General features: G+C 35.4%; 1 protein-coding gene across 3 annotated transcripts; it reads right to left on the bottom strand.

Annotated features, from left to right (window-relative positions):
• Window positions 1–810: 810 nt before the first annotated feature.
• On the bottom strand, window positions 811–23,431 carry LOC149736180 (receptor-type tyrosine-protein phosphatase kappa-like). Of its 3 annotated transcripts, none has more exons than XM_089878994.1 (32): window positions 23,162–23,431; window positions 20,404–20,579; window positions 19,769–19,999; window positions 19,461–19,542; window positions 18,363–18,549; window positions 17,886–17,986; window positions 15,686–15,832; window positions 14,038–14,255; window positions 13,579–13,695; window positions 13,212–13,335; window positions 12,908–13,020; window positions 12,418–12,619; window positions 10,242–10,396; window positions 9,939–9,996; window positions 9,533–9,732; window positions 8,952–9,102; window positions 8,675–8,746; window positions 8,169–8,316; window positions 7,578–7,744; window positions 7,193–7,270; window positions 6,417–6,622; window positions 6,024–6,140; window positions 5,429–5,680; window positions 5,047–5,173; window positions 4,512–4,675; window positions 3,928–4,077; window positions 3,592–3,771; window positions 3,029–3,163; window positions 2,595–2,720; window positions 2,030–2,199; window positions 1,677–1,812; window positions 811–1,184 (listed from the first exon to the last, which is right to left on the bottom strand). In XM_089878994.1, exons 1-32 carry the CDS (start codon window positions 23,232–23,234, stop codon window positions 1,134–1,136), a joined length of 4,614 nt encoding a protein of 1,537 aa, XP_089735120.1. In that variant the 5' UTR covers window positions 23,235–23,431; the 3' UTR covers window positions 811–1,133. The 3 variants fall into 3 exon arrangements, with proteins under 3 accessions (XP_089735120.1, XP_089735121.1, XP_089735122.1); XM_089878995.1 differs by having other exon boundaries at window positions 7,256–7,270; window positions 23,162–23,430; XM_089878996.1 differs by lacking the exon at window positions 7,193–7,270 and having other exon boundaries at window positions 23,162–23,429.
• Window positions 23,432–23,796: the final 365 nt, after the last annotated feature.

Genomic DNA, 23,796 nt, shown 5'->3' with positions numbered 1-23,796 from the left:
GCATATAATGGTTAGTAATATAATAGCAATGCAAGTAATCAAATACTTAACTCAAGCCTTGTAGTAGGAACGCACATAATCCCAATCTGCTGGTGCTTCATCCAAACTGCAGCGTGCTGTGACTGGCGCGCGTAGCAAAGGCAGCGTTTTATGCGCGAGGCAATCAACGAAAAGCGGGGTAATTAACAAAAAACGCCGATGACGTCATATTAACACTTGGTGGCGCTAACAAGCAAGAATATAAAAATCAAATGTGGCAAGGTGGGATAATATTGGACACTTTTAGATAAAAATTAGAATGTAAGGTGTCCCATCTTCCTCCACTCCACTATATGATGTTTTCAGATATTTTTGTCTCTTGATGAAAAAACTAAGGGGTGGGTAAAAGTGGCTAGCATAAATGTGAGGGGGTGGGTAAAAGTGGCTAGCATAAATGTGAGGGGGTGGGTAAAAGTGGCTGGCATAAATTTGAGGGGGTGGGTAAAATTCAACATAGATATCATATAAACAGACCTCTATGATTAAATATTATCCATCTGTAAAGTTACATCTCAAACATAGATCGTACATCTGATGGTTTTGGCTTGAGAATTGCATCGTAAGTGAAGGATACTGCGTTCAAGGCTCAATGCTGCTACTATTGTAGGTGTCTTCAACCCAGTTGTCAGTAACGGTCGTGTTTTGCTGCTAATTCCCTTCTTTTCGTTGTCTTACCCAACCTAACCTTCGCTACTGTTTTATGTCGCGTGTAAATTCCAGGTTCCATGGCATGCCACACTGCAAGGACCCCATCACCAAAACCACGAAACATCTGCGATTGATTTTATTCCCAAAGTTGATTAAAACTAAAGTTATGCAAGCAGCGTGGATTGTAAATGGGCACAGAAATGTCAAAAAAATTACAAAAGTTAGTCACGCCCTTATTTGGTCAGGGGATCGGTAAAAAAAACAACAAAATAAATTTTAACTAAATTCACCAAAAATATTTCGTCCCAAAATATTTTGATGACACAATGATTGGCGCTTAGTCATGTTGGTTTCACCAGGGCGACTAAGCAAAAGTCTTTCCACCAATCAAAAGCCCCCGTTTAACTTGGTGCGTTCCTATTGGTCGATTTCTACTTTCTCCGTTCTCATTGGTCGGCAAACTCGATTCCAACTTCGTAGCAAAATCGGTATTGCTCCTGGAGAAAAATATTTTAATAAATTAATTGGCTTAAAATTTAGCATTTATTAAAAATTCTTAATATTGGGTAAATACAAACTGCATAACAACTAAATTTGTTATTGGTTCAAATCCGATTCGCAAGTAATATATGTTAATCTATTTAATATTCAGAATTTCTTAACATACAAGAATTATTTAAATAAATGATGGATGCAACAACAAACAAAATACTCTATTCTATAAGGGTGAGGTCTTCAGTGAGGCACACCTGAGACCTGGGATGTAGGTCTATTACCCCAACAACCAGGGTGCTACCATCTAGACCCCACTGAGGCAGTTTATAAACACTCAATAATAGAGATTGTATTCTATAAGGGTGAGGTCTTCAGTGAGGCACACCTGAGACCTGGGATGTAGGTTTATTACTTCACCCAATATTAGAGATATTCATGTATAATCTAAAACCTCTATGTTGATACAAGATATCTATGTTAATATATATACTTACTAATGTTTCTACGAGTTGCGGCCGAACATTCCTCAATCTTTGCACAATATTAAAAACATCAACTGAATACTCGTTCCTTAGTTGCTCACACATGTTGTAACAAGCTATGAAGCTTCCACTGCGTCCTGCACCAGCTCTGTGGAGGGGTGTGTTAAGGTTGGGTGTAACTTTTTTATCCTCGCATGGCGAGGCAACAACAGTCGTTATAACACTGGTGTTCTGTTTCATACATCTTGTGCCCGCTTACAAGTTACCATGTATGTAACTTTGCATAAAATAAAAGTCATTTTGAAAAACTTTTTCATAATTTTTTGTCAAAAATTGAAATATTGTCAAACAAACAATATACTTACACGCAGTGCACGAGCGCTCTCCCAGGTTCATGGTTGACCGAACACTCAGACTGCCACTTGCTGATGAGTTGGATGATTCGTAATACTGAGTTACGAGAGTAAGGAACGGGTTGTGGGGCCGGCCAGTTCGTAAGTTGGAATTGTTGGACGAGACGGTAACCATCGCCAGGCTGTGATTTTATATTCAACGAATTAAAAATGTAGTTAAAACTATTAGGTAATAATAAAAGTGAGGTCAATGGTGTGTTTGTGTATACAGTTTAACAAAATAAAGGATGGCTTGAAACTTATGTGTAATGAGGTTAATGGTGTTTGTATATATCGTTTTAAACCAACTATATATCATAGTTGAGTGGTGGAGACTTGATGCCATTTATCACAACTGTATTAAAACCACCATTTCTGATTAAACTTAACTTATCAGATAAAAAACACCAAGTAATCTTTCAAACCATTGCCTTCAATTTACATTGATAGTTCGCATCTTACTCAATAAAGAAAAAAAAAGTATTTTATAAATTTCAGAATCATTGAAATATATAAAATATAAAATTAAAGCACTCACCCTCGCTATATTCTGCAGTTTAAACAACCTCGTAACGACGTCGACCTCGTCATCTTTTGTGAGCAGTTCAACCGTGAAGCTTCCATAGATCGCCGAACCCTGGTCTGGCCAGTATTGTCGGCATGTCTGGGGAGGGGTAGGTCAAAGTATTTATGGTAGGAGGGGGTGGGTTAAAGTAGTTGTTGGTATGCGGTGGTGGGGTTAAAGTTGATATTTGTTTTTTATTTCAAAAAAATGCCCAAACGTGGTTAAGAAGAGGTTATTATAGGACATTTAGTCTAAGGTAACTTTTTAAATATAACTCATTCAATGCTGACAAACAATATGAGTGTATTTATCAAATGTCGCCCATGTTTATCAGATTTACTTGAAAGCTTAAAAAACGCGACAAACGGTAAATTTGTGTTATGTCATTGGTATGGATTGCAACTAACCTGATCATGTTCTGTGACATCATTCATCATCACAATAGAAGAACAATTATGATCGTAAATTAATCTCCAAATATCGATGACTGTGTTTGGGAGCGGCATCTGTGTCACCAGGAATTCATTCTTCGAGGAGTAACTCTGGGAATAAAATGAAATAGAATTAATTATTAATTTTTTTTAATCAAACATTAGAAAATTTGAGAAGTTTTAAAAAAAAGATGATTTTTAGTTTAAAGGATAAAAAAAATAAAATCTACACAAACTTGAATAAATCGAAACGAAATTTAGAAAAATATTGACATAAAATAACGTATCGTATACATTCATACCGAAAAGAGTATGACATACGGAAGTTGGGGTGTTGGGTAGATGGGCCAACTCTGGTTTAAAACCCAAGTCCTCAACAAAACCTCATCCATATACATCAAACAACAAACTCACAACGACATAAACATTATTGATATAATTATTAATGTTGTGGTAACGGGCCAAATCTGCCGTAAAACTCAGGCTCATAACAAGACCTCACTCATACCGAATACACATCATAAACCCCACATACTTACATCAACATAAACAGCATTGATGTAATTATTCTCTCGATCGGCGGGGTCAGGTGTTACGAGGTACGCTAGGTGACGATCGGCAGGCAGCACGTCCATGAAACGATTGGCACCGCGGTTCCTGGGGAGTCGCGCCACGGAACATTCGTCCTCAGATAGTTTAGGGGTGATCACGTTAAGTGTCTGGGGGGAGGGTGTTCATTTTTAAGATTTATTTTTCTTAATTTTTTAAAACATCTTTTCTGAAATATTTTTTAGAATGTTTGGACTTTTCATTCAAATAGTTGATACCACATGCCAGATACATCGTAATCTACAAAACATAGAAATAACAATCACCTCAAATTCCTCTTGTATCGGAGCAAAATGCGTCTGTGGATCAACGGTGATAAGCTCATCGTAATGTTGCACGAGGTCGCCGGCGGGCACGGAGGTCTCCCCGCACAACAACGCTTCAAGGACTGCTTCGTGGATGAAGATGTATTGCTCCTACGGAGGGGGGGGGGGTTCAAAACTCACTCAAGGGAGCAGATATATCATAAATATACACACATCATAACAGACTATAAACTTAAAAAAAATTTAAAATAAATTTATTGAAACAAGAGAGAGTTAAACTTTATGAATGACAGATGTAAGAACGAGTGTCAGTTCCGTCTATGACATCATACATGCACTTTAACGTTCCAGTAAACAACAGTCTAGCAGCTCGAGTGTGCGCATGGTAGTATTAACCATAGACAAGCCACACATAAGTAGAAACCTATATAAGTGTTTTCATGACACACACACACGGTGGCGCAGCCAGAAAAAAAAAATAAGGGGGGGGGGGTTAATCAAAAAATTTTCAAAAATATTATTTTTTTATTAATTTTTTTTGGGGGGGTTTAAAAGGGGGTCGTGACACCATATATACCACGTACCTCGGTCTGCACCATATTAACCCTTCGTGTCCGAACTTCTTTCACTGTATTATGGATATCCACAATATCTTCATCCCGAGCCATGTCCAGCATCATATCAATCACCATGAAACAACCTGTACGTCCTGAACCAGCACTGCAGTGAACCAGTGTGGGGCCTTCGCCTAGAGGGGTATCTATGTTATTTTGCTGCTCGACTTTTTATCTTTTTGTATTTAGATTTTTAACAAAATCTTGGGTGACATTGTTAAAATGCAGTTACAATTTTGGATTTATGGTAAAATCTGGGGTGACAAGACAGTTAACGGCAATTGCTCCAACCCAGTGGTCACTAATGGATTGTCCAAATTGTCAACAGTCAACTTTACCCATCCTCAGTGTTAGATGAGACAAGAGTGAGTGTTATATAAAGACCAGCTTGGTACTTGTAACACTCACTCTTGTCTCATCTAACACTGAGGATGGTTAAAGTTTCAGTTAATCAACTTTAATGTCAACTTCAGTGTTAGATGAGAATGAGTGTTGGCCATCTTACCTTGCGGGTCGTATGACTTCACCCTCCTAACAAACGATAGAAGGTTGGTGGGGCGAGATGGGACACCATGGTCAGGCCACGAGGTAAAATGGAATTGTTTCACTTCACGTACGTCGTAGCCGTCCGTCTAAATGGGGGGGGGGGGGGGTTGAATGTTCATATAGTTGGATAATGGAGCGTAGATATTTCTTTGTTTGTTCTTTTAAGCGGCGTTTACACTACAGCGTAGCTCGCCTCGGTGTAAAAAGAACAAACATCAACACCCAGAGTTTAACAACAAACTAAAATAACTTTGAAAAAATAAAACAAATTAAAGTTACATTATTTAGACAAACAGGAAAAGGGAAACATAAAATGAGAGAATGCGAGAAAAAGGCATCACCTGTTGCACAACGAACGAGCGAACGACGTAATCGGAAGTTTCTTCCACATTATTCATGGACACTTGTATTGACCCGTACACGCCAGTTTCATCGGGCCAGTATTGATGACATTTCCGCTTGCCGAGTTCCACGAGGTTGGTGACCATCACTATTATATTGCTTCGTTCCTGCCAAACCATCAACCAGAAGTCTGCGCTCGTATCGGACGTTGGGGCTTGCGTGGCGATGTACATCCCAGGTTTCTTGTAACCCTGTGGGGGGGGGGTAAATGTTGTTAAAATGAGGTCACAACGGCTGTAAAGTTGACTCCAATCATCCACACGAACCGCAACTACTGTCATTGATAAATCGGCAAAATGGTTAGCAAACCAGAGGTAATGGGTTCAAGACTCGACACTGCCACCATTGTGAGCGTATATGTCCTTGGGCAAGACACTTAACGGCAATTGCTTCAACCCAGTGGTAACTAATGGGTTGTCTAAATTATCAGCCATACAGAAAACAATCACCCACAAAGTTACATACGTGGTAACTCAGAGGCAGAAACGAAGTCTATGAAACAGAACACCCGCCACACAAGGACAACCAACTTACATTAACATACGAAGCATTAATATAATCGCTCCCGTATTCTTCCTCGTGACCAGGTAAAGGTTCCAATACAACACGACTGTGATCGTAAGCCATTATGTTCCCGTATCGATTCTTTATCTGTAACGTATATTTGGTAATGTGAGGGTTATTCACTAGATGGTGTATAGACAACTTTGTTGTTGGTTTAACTTTAAACCCCTCCTATGTTTTGTATAGACACCTAACATCAGGGTAAATCTGTTTTAGGCTTAAAACTTGGCTGCTAAACATAAGTGTCACCCTTGTTTCAAAAGTTGGGGTGATATGTCATCCAGTCACCCTTAACCCCCATTACCCCATAAAATGGAACCCCCATTACCCCACACCAAGTATGTCACCATCTAAACCCCTTACCCTGTTCTGTGGCTTCTCTGCCACGGTCCACGGCGCGGCTGGGCCGTCAACAAAGGTCGAGAATTCCTCCCTGAAGCCGTAGCCACCGGTGGCTTTCATCTGCGACACGTGGACATGGAAATCATCCACACGAACGGCAAATCTTTCGTCACTGGATGGAGCTGGTGGGTAAGACGCGCCATTTTCCGAAGCTTTTTCGATGTAATCTAAAATTTAAGAAAGTTAATTTTATTTTTGGTAATTACAACATTTTCTAAGAATAAATTTTAATCATTCTTTGTTTTCCGTACTATATTGGTGAGATCCTTGTTAGAGAACTTGAGATTTAGCCTTTAACCCAAACCATTGTTAGTTATTTTGTTAATCAGCTCGTTAAATATTTAATTTTAGTTTTAATTAATCAACAACAAACACACTGATTGATGCAACATAGAAATAACATAAAGTGTGAGAATTCGAACACAAACGTGAGGAAAACAAAACAATTTTGTTTCAATTTCGTGTTTTAAAAAATTTAAATTAATATGTGAATATTAATTACTAATTGTCAACTACACTAACCCCTAAACCTCTATTTATAGGCACCAAACCTGGGGTGGCAGGGTGGGCAGGCCAACCCTGGAATTGTCTACACTTCATTTATCAGTAAACATTACAACCAATAAGTTAGATTTGTTTCACAGGATTGTGTGTCTAACTATCCCTGCCTCCCCTGTGTTTATATAAGTTTGGCGCCTACACCCCCCTAACCCGTGTAACACCCAATTAGGGGTAACCTATAAACAACGGTGGGTACATGCGACACACATCAACACAACGCATGCTTCGTCCGCACTCACATAATCCATTGTACGCTGGAACGGAAATCATGTTAAGATTATTTTGTTTAAAAAAACAACCAAAATGTTTAATAATAAAAGAACAAACCAGTTAAATCTTTTACATTTTTTTCTTACAATTATATTTGTTATTTTAATTAAATCTAAAAACATTTATTTTCCAGTAAAATACCTCAAGTTTAAGGAAAAGAGAAAATTAAAATTTATTTAAAAAAAATATCACGTCGGTTGAATTAACTTAATAATAAAAGTTATGTTTACCCAAAATTTACCATAGAAACATTATAAACCCTCATAGAAACATTATAACATATCCCCCTACCTTGATGTTCGTAACCAACAACATCAGGCATCAACGCTCTCCGTTCGACGCTTCCTTCACCGTGATTGGTCGGTAAAAGGGTGTGGCCGGGGGTGGATACATCGGATATCATCATACGAACCTCAAACGGGTTGACCACTTCGTCTTTGTGCAATCTTTTACGACGTCTATGGATTTTAAGTTATTTATAAAATAGAAATAAAATATAAACATGAACGTATATCTTGTGTTCATGTTTACATAAAATATAAATATTTTATAAATAATATTTTGTACAGTGTTAACCAATCACCATATTTTCTTTTGACAAATGCCATTTTAGATATTTTTGGATTAAGAAGCAAAGGCGAGGTCATTGCTTCTGAATTTTGCGACCACAATCAGTGGGGACCAAACTTTAATTTTAAAATATCACTATGGGAGATAAATGGTTTTACTAACTGCGTTGTGATGAGGTAATTGGCCAACTCTGGCTTCAGGTACCATAGCCTCTTGCTACAAAAGTCACCAATATCATAGAGAATGAGATGGACACATATTTTTAAACCCCCCAAAAAATTATTAAAAGTTTATTATGTAATATTTTTATACCTTTTAAACTTGATAGCGAGCAGAATTACGACAATAGAAATCACAAGTACGGCCACAACAGCGCCCCCTACTGCTGCGTACAGCATCACTTGTTCTTGTTGCGACGCATCCCTGTCACCGGGTGTCGCTATTGCTGTCGATCCATTGTCTGTTAATAGAAATGTTATATTATTATAAAAACGAAGATAAACAAGTATCAAAAAAATAGAATATTATAAAACCTCACCTAAAACTCATTTATACTTTTTTCGAATACGAACGAAGATTAAATTAATTTAAACAACGAAGAGAAAGTTAGCAACAAACCATTTGACATTGATATTAAAATTATTTAAGTTAAAGAGTCAAAAGTTTAACCTTGGATACAGCATATAACAACTTATAACAACTCATATTCATTTGTTTTTAACTAAAAAAAAATATAGTAATTAAAAGAAAAAAAGTAGAAAAAATGTTATAGGCCTATGTTATATATTTTCCGTAACGCAATAGAAATCCTATGTTACCTTGTTGAACAGTTTTTGTGTTTTCCATTGTTGGTTGGGTCGGCCGCGTAGTTGGCGTCACAATCTTGTGGTCTAAGAATAAGTATTGTGATGTCATAAGTAACAGGAAGATCAAAAAATATATATTGTGTAAATTTTAATATATGATATTGTTTAACGAGTAAAAACAAACACAAGTATAAACAATGCACCTTTCAAAGTTGTGTTTTAAAAGGTTACAACCAATGAATAAAACACATACAACATTATATAACAGTTGGTAAACCAAACCTCCCACCTTTCAAAGCCACGAGCACGCAGTTTGCTTTCACTTCCCCTCCCACGTTACTTTCAGCACGAACGTATATCTTGTAATCCTTGTTGGGGTCGAGAGGGGGGTTCGTGAACCCGTTCGTGTCGCTGCTTCCACCAACCGTAAACTTCATGTCCTGTAACGTGCTTATTGTTAATGCATTGGAAGAACGTGAATAACATTGTGTTATGGAATCATCTAAGTTGGGATAGTATATGTTTTCATTGTCTCTCAGGTTCATGTTCACATTTTTCCAAAAGAATATTTACAGAATCATACGACCAAGATTCTAAAAGATCTTCGTTAACTGTTTAAAACACGATCAGGGAATATTGGATATTATGTGGTTACGTCATCTCATCTTACCCCACACCCCCACAATTCCTTTCAATTATTGGTTGTAATGTTTATTGATTAATCCAGTGCAGAAAATTGCAGGGTTACCTCGCCCACCCTGCCACCCCAGGTTAGGCGCCTATTCCCCCGATTACCCCACCCCTCATATACCTCTAGCACCCCCTTAAATAACCCCCTAACACCCCCCTTAAATAACCCCCTACCCCCACCTGGGTAACTTCACTCGGGGCGAACCGAGCCCCGGCATACGACGATCGATTGGTGCGCTGAGCTTCCTCGAACGTGATTGGTTGAGATAAACAAGCGTTGGGTTCGTCGCTAACGGCAACCACCGCTTGTCGCTTGTGGCGCCAGAGAGCATCGAGACTACGAGTGTTACGATTACGATTTTTCCTTTTTCGTTTGTTTCCTATGTGATGTAATAAACAGGATTGTTAAATTAATTAGCTAAAAATAAGTTAATATTTTAAGGTACATGTGTATTATACATTTCTGGTAACATTTTAATAAATTAAACATAGACAGTTTTTATGCTTCGATATAAAAATTTTAATTTTATTCCAAAATTTTTTCAGGGTTTTGAGGAATAATAAATAATAAAAAAAACAACTAAACCTTTTCCCGAATTCTTCTTGTTTCTAACACTTGATGGGGCTGCAGGTTTCGAGGGTGTCTGATGAGAAATATAGAAATAATATAAACATTTATCTTTTCAAATACGATATTGGTGTTAATATTTATTAAAACAACGAATTAAAGGGAATTGGTAGCAAAACGACAATCGTTAAAACAAGTTACTGATGACATTATTGAATAATTATGGTTTTAAACTAAAAGACAAATCACCCGTTGGTTTTAGACAAAAACAGGAGGAGGCAGACAGGCAGTAATACAACAAAACTATAGAAATATTATTACCTTCGGTTTTGGAGTTACGTCTTCAATTATGATGTAATAGTTGGTGATGGGGGCTCCGTTAGCATCAGCGGGCTTTAATGTGATTTCTATTGTAGTTGGGGTGATCGTTTTGTTCGAAGAATCGAACGGGTTCGGGTACCGAGGCATAGTGGGGGCTGGAATAGAAATAATATAAATATAACGTTCAACATTGAAATATAATAAATGATTTAAAAAGAAATAACACAAATTATACTTCTGCATAAAAATAAATAAAAACTTTTTTTTTTAAATTGCTTCTTGTAATATTAAAAAGGTCTGTCTTGTTAAATACGATAGCAAAGATCAGGTTAATTAAACAACGAAGAGAAGGGAATTAGCAGCAAAAAAAATTGTTAAAAATAGGCCCCCACAATACCAATGGTATGATTCCAAGTCATATTGCATGAAATTTAAAAAATATTAATTTGTATAAGTTTGTTAATATAATGAACTTGACCTATTTATCATGTATTTAAAAAAAAACAGTTAAAAACAGGCTACCGAGAAAAAACTACGTGAGGAAAAGTTTCAAATAAAACCAGGGTTGTTATACCTGTTAGGATAAAGAAAGCAAATATTTAGTTTTTAATAAATTCTTAACACATGAATATAATAATTAATATTTAAAACAATTTATCACTTGATTTATAATGTTTCTTTAATTACGCGAAGACTTTGTAACGAATGTCGTTAAACATTGATATTATGACATCATAGTCAGGCTACATCGATTGTATTATGATGTCATAAGTTAAATATTAACCACGAGTTGGGCGACACGGCAGTTTGGAGTCGAACATTTTTTTTTGTGAAAAATCTCATTTTTTGAAATTTGTTAAACGAACATAAGTTTGGAGACGGACACAATCTAAGTCTGATTTATTAAATGGCATTTGTCACATTTAGTGAATATCATAAGATGTGACTTCTGTTCCAAACGCTGGGGTGACACAACACACCAAGCAACCAATGGTAGGATTCCAAGTCATATTGCATGAAATTTAAAAAATATTAATTTGTATAAGTTTGTTAATGTAATGAACTATTTATCATGTATTTAATTAGATAATTGTTGATTGTAAATAAACCAACGCATTTATGATGTCATAATTATATTTGTCATATTGTTTATTTCACAACAATGCACTTGTTTGTTTTTTTATTACTGTGGTTGCCCAAGTATTTAAAATTGATTAAAAACCAAAGATATTTTGCTTTTTTTTCTATCATGCTCAGTGAACCATGAAGTGCGTTAACTCAAGTGTGGAAATAAAAACAAACACGAGAATTACTCAACGGAAACCATTCCCTCGTGTGGTAAGCATGTCTGTGCCATAAACATCTTATAAGGGTGTTTATTATTGGGGAGTGTATAGGGGGTACCGGGTTCAAGGCTTGGGGCGGATAGAAGAAAGTTAAAAAATATTAGTTTATATTAATTTGTTTAACTAAATATTATTATTTTTTCACATTATTTGCACCAGAATTAATCTATTCTATATGGGTTAGGTAAAAAAACATATTTTCCAAACAGTAAAAAAAGAAATTGTATCAAAGCTCGCTCCCAACCTGATGCCTCAGGGACCGCACACACCAGGTAACTAATCATTTAAATACTTTGGTCAAGTATTAATTCATGGCTGTCAACCGAATATGTTTTAATTTACAGTTCCAACTTTAATTAAAGCCAGCCATGAACAAACTACCACACAGGTGTTAAGTGTTGTGGTTTGGTGGTTAAATAACTCACAAGCAATATATGTTCACTAACGTATCATGTTTGATTAAACATAGTCGTACAAATCAACTTTGCAAGAAGAAAATGAACAAAAGTCTAGAAATTAATTATTTGGTTTCCAATTTGAGCTTTCCAACCACAAGTAATGCTAACACACATAACCCAACAAAATACCTTAAACAGCCACCATTTACACCACATGTGGTAACTTGTAAGCTTGTTACATCTATTCATACCTATACCATAAACCCTGTTTGTTGGGGTAATTGGCCAAACCTAAACCCCAATCCCCCTACAAGGACCTCACATATATAGAATACACTACAATAAATCACACACATTCTGCTACAAGCAGTTAACCCACCTACCTACCTATATATATATATACACCCGTATAAAACACACCCCCCCACCCACCTGAAATATCGGTCGAAGCGATAATCTCGGTCCCGTTGCTCACTCCCGCCTTCGTGTGGGCTCTAATAGAAATAGCAAACCGTGTCCCCGGGTGTAACCCCGTTAGCACGAGTCCCCGTTTATCCCCGCCTTCCTGGATTAACCCATTATCGTTCTGCGCTTGAAACGTTGGGTCAAAAGATCGGGTTCCACGGTAGGATACCTTGGTGGTGGTTGATAAACATTCAATGAAAATGAAATTTATAATTTTATAAATATTATTAAAACTATTTCTGAAAAATTTAAATAAATTAAACGAAATTTTATTTTTTACAAAAAAAAATTTTGAAAAATTTAACAAAAATAATTTTTTTTGAAAAAAACAGTTTTAATTTTTTGGAAAACAAAAAATTTGTTTTACTTTTTTGTGTGTTAGGGAAATGGGCCAACTATGGCCTTAATTAAAGGATCCATAATTGGTATTATTTCATAGAAATCTTATACAACGTACCTCGTATCCGATAATCTCTCCATTCGGTGGCGTAGGTTCCGCCCACTTGAGGGCAATAGAAGTCTCGTTGATGAAAGTTGTAACAAAGGATTGTGGGGGGACCTCGCTTGGGGCTGGCATAGATATATTATATCAATAATAGAAATAGTATAAAACATTTGTTATTGTGTAATTTTAAAACTAAAATTTTAGTTTAAAATTTAATAAAAAAAAATTGAATGTTAAGTTTATTAAAGAATTTGTGACCATAAAAATAATATATTATTTATAGAAACTTTTAGTAAACATAGAAATCATATATTACCTCCTTCCCCTGTTCTCATGATATAATCTCCAGTGTCAATCGAGCCACCGGAGGTCACTAGAGATACTTTGATGGCATATCGAGTGAATGTTCGTAAATCGAGGATTGACGCGGACGGGGTTTGCTGTGGAGGGGGGGGGGTTACTTAGGTGGGGTTTCTAATTAAGATATATATTACATTTAGGTCAATATTGCTGTGTTATGATGTTCAATAACCCCGGGTGTACCTTTGTAGGTGATTAATTCTTTGTATTACTGGGTTGGGACATAATGGTCTTGCCCAATGACACATACGCCCATAACGGTAGCGGCATCGGGCCCTGAACTCGGTATCCTTTGATAATTTTAACAATCAACCGAAACTAACCTGAACTTCCAGTTGTAGATACTCATTAGCCCCCTCTTGTGGCTCGTTTTCATCATAGATCCGATATTTGACGACAAATTGATAGAAATGACATTGAACTATGCTAAAGTCGGGGACCTGGGGGGTCGGGGGGGGGGGGGGGTGAGATTTAAAAGGGAACAAAAACTTTATAAAAATTGATTGCAAAGGTTTAAAAAAAAACTGAAATTTCAAATAAACACAGGTTTAGGACATATTCTATTTTATACAGTGAGGCAGAACAAAAAAACAATAGAAAAATAAAAAAATAAAAGTCCTAAACGCATTCTTTTCTATATCCACTAAGCTTAGCTATTGCAATGCAAGCCATGGGTATTGGGATTCAAAAACGGGCCGGATTATTTTATTATTTCATAAAAACAAACATAAAACAAGCAGACTCTAAAAAAACTTAAAACAACAACAATGCAAGCGACTTACATTCCAAGTGACTTGTATCTCATTCGACCCCACTGGTGTTGGGATAACGTTTTGTAACGCTTGTAATGGAACCCCACATTTGGTCTTTCTGCGCAGGGTGGGACCAGGGGGCCCGGCACCCCCGACCCCAGGGCGCACGAGCGTCACGGACACCTCATACTCGGTGTCGGGCTGTAGGTGCCACAGTTGGTAATCTTCGTTGGTTATATGGTGGACATCTGGGGGGTTGATTGGTTAAACATGGGGTTTGAAATTTATTCAAATATATATTTAGTTTAATTCCCAATAAACTGTTTCTGATAGGATACAAAGTAAAAATCGTTGTAATGAAATGTTATAAAAAATTATTTATTTTTAATTTAAAACAATTTTTAAAATATTATTCAATAAACTTTATAAAAACAATATTTATAACAAAAAATATTTTTGTGAAAAAAAATAATATTTGTGCGAAAATTAAATAAATTGTTTATTTTTATTGAATTCTAAAATAGACAAAGGGTTGTCAAGGTTGAACGAGCAGAGTAAGACGAGCGTAACGGTTGAATGAACATGACTGCTTGACCGGTCAAGCGTAAAGACTGATTATTATGATGTAACAAAGGGGCTTCTCACAGCCACTTGTGACATCACAACTGTGTTTGTTAAGTAAATAATGGGGACAGTGAGATGATAATGTGGCTTCAGCAAATTGCAGCAATACAATGCATGCTGTTTAAATGAATGAAATATTCATTTTGTTTCAATGATAAATAAGCAATGCTAGCAGTGAAGGGCTGTTTACTTTCATATCTTTAATTTAAACTAATCAGTAATATAAACAATTTAAATTCATTAGTCCGGTTATAAAACTTTGTTTTTTTTTATGTTTACTGTCCATGTTTTTACACAAAAATGTTTTTTAATCCTAATGTCCCATTATTTAGTGAAGTTATGTATATTCTTCACACTCTGGCCAGTTGTATTGTTATGGACACGAAATGGCAGCCAAATAACCACCTATACAACCTATCAAACCCCATTATACACACACTGCCAAACAAGCAAAGCCATTCATTAAAACCACAACATCCATGTTTTACAACATAGATATCATATAACTCACCTATATGGTTTACTTGGAAAATAGAAACAATATAAAAAACAAATTATTAAAGATAAAGTTTACATAGGTAATATTTGCATCATATAAAATTAAGGGTTGTGCATATTAATATGTATTATATATATATATGTAACAAAGTGTCTACAAATAAAATACACCATGACGTTAGAAATCCCTTATGTGTTCATGCTCGCTGTCAAGCTACCATAATTACATTATAACAAGGTAAAACCCCCTATTACGGAACACGCACCATTATTGTATTCACATTATTCCAAATAGTACAATTTTACCAATCTGCAGCAAATAACATATAACAATTATTTTGAAGCCCAATACCTTATCGTTTTAATTATGAACATCTGTAACACTGGGCGATAATATACAGAACTTTTTCGCTTGTATGAGAGCACTGTGGCTGTGCTTTTTTCCTCACCAACCAACAACCCATTCACGGACTATACCATAACACAGTTTGTACAATAGCCCAACATTACCTCATATTAACCCCCTACCCCCACAAAACAACACCAACCCCCTTACCTGCCCACAACCCATCCACTGGCCTATACTTTAATATAGTTTGCACGATAGGTCCATCTCCGGTGAATTCATCGATATTTAGTTGGATCATAAAACTCGTCGAACCGGGTTCCGACACCATCGGCCCTCTAGTGGGTCGGGGAGGTTCTATAGATATCATATTATTGTAACATAGATATCATATTATTGTAACATAGATATCATATTATTGTAACATAGATATCATATTATCGTAACATAGATATCATATTATCGTAACATAGATATCATATTAGTGTAACATAGATATCATATTATCGTAACATAGATATCATATTAGTGTAACATAGATATCATATTATTGTAACATAGATATCATATTAATGTAACATAGATATCATACAAAATAGTGGAAATCACTCAAGCAAATTATCATAGAAATGACATACAGTCAGAATAGAAATGGTATAAAAGGAAATCTAAAAAAAATGTATATAAGATACCGATTTTAATTAGATGTTAATCAACTTCAAATTATCTTAAAACTTGCAAAATATATTGGATATTTATGTAAATTATTATAATAGGGATTGTTACATCACAAAGTTAATAATAATAATATAAAACTTTTTTGTCTCTTGATTACGGTAGCGAAGATTTCAAAATATTTTAAACAAAAAGACAAAATATAGCGACACAACATCAGTTGTTAAAGTTATTGGTTCCTTAAAGGAGTTTAAAACATGAATGTTACATCACAACCATCAAGTATTATGATGTCATAAACGTGGTTTGTTTGCATTCCACTGTTTGCTTAACAAGAGCAAACATAGATATCTCATAAAGGAACCCTATGATGTCATAATACACACTGTGACTCATACATTGAAAATCAATTCTAAAATATTAGTAATAAATGCACCTCATGCTCACTGCCAAGTTGCTCTAGTTATTATAGTTTTAAACATTTTAGCATCTTAGTCCATTTTGCATCTCTGGTATAAAAATGCTACAAGTTTTATTATACTGTTAAAGTCTTAATGTATGGCAAATAAAACTATGGGATATAATTATCATTTTTATTCCAGAGAAACCAAAATACTTTTTACTTTACCCGGTAGAAGAAGTAACAAACCAATATACGGTACGGTGGGGAAAGATGGGACACTTTTAGCACATAATATTAAAATATCATCTTATCATGATCGTGTTTTAAACAATAAACAACGGTCTGTGAGAGTCGTGAGGATACGGTTTTATAATTCTTTAAATGTTCTTTGTTTACTACCAAATGGGACGAGAAAGTAAAATAAAAAGTGTTTCATCTTCCCTCCTTAATGTACATTTGGTTGATAGGTATATTGGCTTAATGGCCAAATATGTTCTAAAACAGAACATTATAATATCATTGTTTAGCTGAGTTTAAATGGAAACCTGAGTGACATACCACTCACACAATAACCTGTGTCACAATTAAACCACAATCCACAATTATTTCCAAACAATGAAAGAACAATGGCTGTTTGATTGTAATTTGAATCTTATAGGAAGCAAAGTTTAAAATTTCGTGGGTTTAGTTTCAAATTGAAATAAGATGCCAGATGTTTTATAAATATAACAGATTAAGTATTGCTGTGTTTTAATGAATATCATGTTATAAGAAGCGGGATCAAAGCGGTTACAAAATTGCCAAATAAAATAATATTTCTGGGAAATTACTTAGGTTTACATGAACTGTATTCTGCCAAAACAGCTGACTTTTAAATATATAATTTGCCTTGCACCAACAGCAACAATGAACTAATTAAAGGTATAGTGAAATAATTCACCAACAAAACCTTACCTAGCTACAATACCCTTGAAAAAACCCCACATACATATGAATAGTAACCACTAATCACCCACAAAGTAACATACGTGGTAACTCGTAAGCTGGCACGAGGTGTAGGAACACCCGTGTTATATAATTTTCCGGCCACGCGATAATAAAGTAAGTTACATTCATTTGTTCATACATATACACCAACAAATATTATACCACTATAACAACACAACAACACAACAACCATAACTACAAACATTTGACCTCTCCAACCACCGGATATATTCCATCCTCTCTATTAATAAACTCCCATGGGGATTCAAACTAATAGTCAGTAACTTGGTGTATTGGTTAGGTGTAGCATGGTCATTATACATCCAATAAACATATGTCACTCACTTCTCACACTCAGTTGAGCATAATTTGAAACTCCAACCTTTGTAGCTTCTTGTGAAATGCACCGATATTTCCCACTTTCGTTGAGATCCACGTTCGTAAAACTATAAATATTAAGGTTACAATTATCAAGTATAGACTCATTGTAATATAGCAGATGTTTCACCAAGTCTACTCAGTCTTTTACAAGCACTGATGATGGCAACAGTTTTATTGAAACACTGTTATTTTATCTGGTGCCATGTCACAGTGGTTACAACCCTTGCCTTTAGCTCAAAGGACACAGGTTCGAGGCTCATTGCTGCTACTATTGTGTGCGTATGTGTCCTTAGGCAAGACACTTAACTGCAAACCCTGATGATGTCTCGCTGTATGGCAAACAAAATATTGGTCCTTAAACAAACAATAACCATAAGATGTCTTCCATACTAATATATACATACACTAAATATACAAACGATAATTCAACCCGATATTTACTTGAAAGTAACAGATAGATGGTCGTCCAACACCTTCCTCGTGGATCTAGTGATTGTTTCCCCGCTTGACTTTTGCATCAAAATAACTTGGTCAGGTCCACTATGGCCCCATAACAAGCATTTCAACGAAACATTTTGTCCCTTGTTCACGTCCTTGTTACCAAGCCTTAGGAAATGGGGGGTGGAATCTGGGGGTGAGAACAATTAATTAAATGAAGGTATGGGTGTAAAGGTGGCTGGAGTGAAACGTACTTAACTCTGCTGTTAGGTGTCTATACAAACAAGCAGAGTCAAATAATATTGCAGACAAGTTAAAAATCAATGAAACTTAATGCTACAGGTTGAAAATATTGAAATCACATTTTAACATGGTGTCGGAATGTCAGACACATTAATTTATCTTTTTGAATAAGAAGTCACCAGTAGAAGGGATTAGCAGCAAAACAATAGTTGTTTCAAAGTGTAATCAAAACATCATAATATAATTTGCAAATAATCACATGATTTATATTCTGTTGCATATAGAATATAATATACCAAAGACAGGTATTAAAATTTATTAAAAAAAACAAACAAAGAAAATAGAATTTGCAGCGAAACATCAGTCGTTTGGAAATTAATAAACCATGGTTAATATTACAGATGCATTCAATATTGAATTGGAAGCCAATACTTTCTATGACTTCCTATATAGGGCTATCTACTATGGTAATAATAATGTTACCCTGAGGCAAGTCTACATCCAATTATAAACTCCACCCAGATTATTATAATCCTTTAAACAACTTAAGACACAAAGTAACTTTTATCTGCATGCTAACTGACATACTAATGTTATATTTTATTCATAGCGTGTTTTAACAACCGTCGTTTAAGTTAATTCCCATTTTATTTGATGTTCGATATGTATAATTTATTAAGCATAAGTTGTACTTTCTATTTTTCAAATATTATCTAATCTTTTACACAAAAACACAAAAAAAATCTTGAAAAAAATAATACTTATATATATATAATGTTTATAATTTTTTTTGCAAAATAAACAAATTTTGAAGTTTTTACAAAACAAACTATCCAAAATAGAAAGCATATAACCCACCACACGGTTTTGAAGACACAACAATATTATCGACCGCTATAACTCCGGGAATATCTTGTAGCACAGTGGCTTCAAACGATACCTATAGAAATAATATAATATCCGTTAAACAAACAAACTTGGAGTAAAAAGTCATTGCGAATAAGTTATTCTTACATATAAGTTATTTTTTTAACAAAATTCAAAACTTACCTCTATATTGAATAAAACATAAACAAAACCAAATATTAAAATGACTTAATACTGTATTATTTTTAAAAACTAAAATAAAATTGATTTTTAGAAAATGTGTTCCAAACACCTCTTACCCTGTAAGCCAATGGGTTAAGCGCCAGATGAACCGTCGCCCAGCCATCGGTACCCCCTAACTCGGGTGTTGTCCATACTGGCTGTAACAAAGTGTCGGTGTTGTCGTTTCTGACGTAAACCGATAACCGACCACTAGCTGTCGGTAGAGTGCCAAGTGGGGAGGATCCGTTACCATCGGTTACGACTCCTGACCCTTCCAGATGGTATTTGAATGAGAAGCAGTGTGTGTCCTGTTGTGGAGTTAAATGTGTTTTAATACAAGCAGATGAGAGTTCTAGGGGTTGGATCATAATACGGTACCAAACTATACGTTATGGATTTAGAGAGTGCCGAGTTGGGTTGGGGCTATATTTTATAATGTAACAATAATAAACAAATATTCTATTTTATGAAAAATAAATTAGAAGGGAACAAAACTCAGTTTAAATGCGGGCATATAAAAAAAACTTCAGGAAACTCCTGCCCAACAGATATCTGTTTATACACCTTATGCCCGCTTACAAGGCTCCCTCCTATATTTCTCTTTAAATGACTTAAAAAATTAAAAAATTATGAAACGTTTTAATAATGTTTTACTAGTTCGACCAAAACACCCGCCATACCAACTACTATTATCATGTACATTGCACCCTACCTGCTGTACAATCTGTGGACTTGTGAAAACAGCTTTTTGATTCCTGATGTGATTCTCGGTTTCTACCTCCATGAAATATCCGCCATCAACATTGTTTTGCTTTAACCAATCAAAGTTATCGTCAACTTCTTGTGTGTACCCGCATGAATAATCAGCCTCGTCGAAATTGCATGAACCTGGATGTGAAATGTGTTGGTACATTTTGCAGAATATTAGAATAACATTTATTTGTGAAATAAGATGAAGGTAATCAAAACATGAAACCAAAGTGTGATTTCTGCATAAAATCTTGATGTTAAAATTGTTAGTCTATGATTTATACAGTATTTAGGTATCTTGATAAGTTATAAATACATTGGTGTATCTTGAAAACTGCAAGAACCTTAGTGTAGGATATATAGATTATGATTTGCTTGGTGCTAGTGAAGAAAATAAACGTATTTGCAAAATTTAGACAGAAATTATGATCAGATGATAGTTGTTTAAAACTGCTTGAGTAAAAGCATCAAATAAAAGCATGATAACACACGATTCATAAGTGCTTCCGTGTGTTCACAAACTTACAAACATGTTAGTGGCCGCAAGAACCTTTCAAAATGTAATAAAATATTTAAACTAAAAGCAGAGTTTCAAGAATGTGGTTTAAAAGGAGTAAAAACATAATTTTTTTCTGCAAATTTAGTTGCCTATTATCTCACATTAATTTACATGTTTTGTGAAAGTAATATACACACATTGCAAACACAATTTAATAAAAATTAAACTAAATATCTGTTTTGTGAAACAACATGAGGTCTTGGAAGAAAATCCATCAATTCCATGCCAAATATTAATATATTGTTGCAACACAATTACATTGTGATGTCACAATGGGTATTGTGTGTTCATGGTTGGGTGAACACTTATACGAACAATTGAAACTATTGCCAGGAGTGGCAGATGGCTTTATAGCAAGGCTGGGTACTTGTGTGTTTAAGTAGGATGGAATTCGCCATGCACTCTATGGGTGCTAATGGATGTACATAATTTAACTATGTTTACATTGATAATGGACCAAGTTAAACTTATTATGTTTCAGGCAGTAACTTGGTGGATAGTAACCTTTTTTACACTGATGATGGACCAAGTTACTTTCGGTAATCGGTCTTTAAGCAACGACAACACAATCGTCAGTGAAAAAGAGGTTGCTATCCACCAAGTTACAGCCTAGTTCTTACCCCCAACATTACATGTAAGTGTAACATTGATTAGACTTCTACTCCACATTAAGCCAATAAACGCCACACGCAACCATTTATTGACCAATTTACAGGCAATCCCACACACGAGTATGAGGTCCCTGTGGTTGCTTGCCACCGTGAGAATCTACACAAAATACCCTGGGGCAGCAGAAACTTCAAAACAAGATTCCAACACAGCTTTTCTCGCGCGGATTTCTCTATCTGATTATGAGCTATGGAATGGTAGTTATGACGTAATAATACGTTCCAAACGAAAGAAATAACCGTGTTCGTTAACAAAGAGTAGTTTTAGACAATTACATATTCTAGAACCATTTTACTTGTGACGTAACACACGACGTATGCAATTATGACGTCATAAACACCCGTTCGTTCAAGGATTCTGTAATCTTTGATGTTAATTGTGAAAGAATAAATGGAATATTCTGACGTAACAATGTAAAACTTGACGAGTAACAGACATGATTATGACGCAACAATAAGTGCCGAGATACGCGACATGATAATGGAAAAGCGGTTTAAACAATTGAATTCTAGAACTTGCATTGTTGGATTGTTAACAAATAAGAACATGTGTCGTCACAATGATAAGTGTTACGTCATAATGCGGCGATCGCTGCGGGGATTCCAGAACGAAGTTGTCGATTTTGGGTCAAATAGTTGAAGTGACAATAACGAAGCGAAAGCGCGATTGGAGTGTTGTGACGTAATAATAGTGATGATGACGTCGCAGAGGATGTTCAAATTAAAGTCGCGATCAAAGAATAATGTAGCAGGAAATGGCGTCACAGTGACGTAATAAACCTTGATGTCGGATTTGTATTGTTACGTGTTGCGGGTTAACAATGGGCATTATTCGATGAACAAACATATTCGGGAATTAAAGAAACTTCTAAATTTCTAGAAATAATAAACAAACAAACCGATTGTTACGTCATAAATGAAACAAACATTGCGTAAATAAAATTCCAGAATTTCGACATAATAGGTATTATGACGTAGTATATTGTGAATAATTCATTCCAAAATTAAAACAAACGAGACGAAACCTCGCGTTATTACGTCACAATACTTCAAACTACGTCACAATCGGCGCCACGCGCCATATGTTTGTTACGTCGCACACAATCCTATTGTTAATTGGGTTAATCAAATTTAATCCGAAATCGCGAAATTTGTTTCGTGGAACTACGAAAGTACTAACCCTCAACACTACAAACATACATAACACATGTAAACCAACTTGTTGCAAAATAGAATACGAGAAAGTGACTATAGTTAACTTTGTATATGGAATATTACTGTGGGGTGAGATGGGATACCATTAGCACATATTTTCCAATCGTGTTTTTAACAACCAACAACTCTCTTTTAGAGTGACGGGGAAAATATTCTTTGTTAACAACCAAAATACCAAATGTGACGATAAAAGAATGAAAACATCGTCCATATTACTCAACAACGCACATAACAGCAACTCGTTGCAAAATGCCGCAAAATAAATAATTGATAATTACCATAAGCCGGGAGACCCCTCGTCATAGATGCGAGATGTAGCAATAATACAACTACTGTTACGTCCATAATCATCCTTTTATTCCGCCATAATGGAATGCAACGTCATAAAGACAACACAGTGATTTAAATCTAATTCTGGAAAATTGAAACATGACGTCATAATACATCAACTGACGTCATCACATTTAAAAATCTCGCTCTTAACTACATTTATGACGTAACAATACTTCGTTTACTATGTAACAATCTCATCTAACTCAATTTACAGATCCATTGTTTCCAACGTTCCACGGACAATGCGTCTGTTTGTGACGTAACAGTTCTCGCTTTACTGCGACGTCGAAAAAAGAGTCCTTTAAACATGGTCGACCAATCAGCGACGAGCAGAAAAACATTTTTTCGCCTCATTAGTTTCTCTCCCATTTGGCCCCATAGCGCCACCAAGCAAATAGCATATTTGTGAAACAGTGGGCACTAAGGGACACAATAAAAATGGGCGTATTTATTAGAAAAACACCAGCCGCTAGACGGTGCCACAGAACACGACAAATCATTTCCTGTCCCGTTGAATTATTCGTCATAACGACAAATCAAATACCATCAAATTTGTTCAAAATGATATTTGTTCATTTTT

The sequence above is a fragment of the Ciona robusta genome, chromosome 5 (assembly GCF_009617815.1).
Source record: "Ciona robusta chromosome 5, ASM961781v2".
Lineage (NCBI taxonomy): Eukaryota > Metazoa > Chordata > Ascidiacea > Phlebobranchia > Cionidae > Ciona > Ciona robusta.
This window is presented reverse-complemented; position numbering and strand designations above follow the sequence as displayed.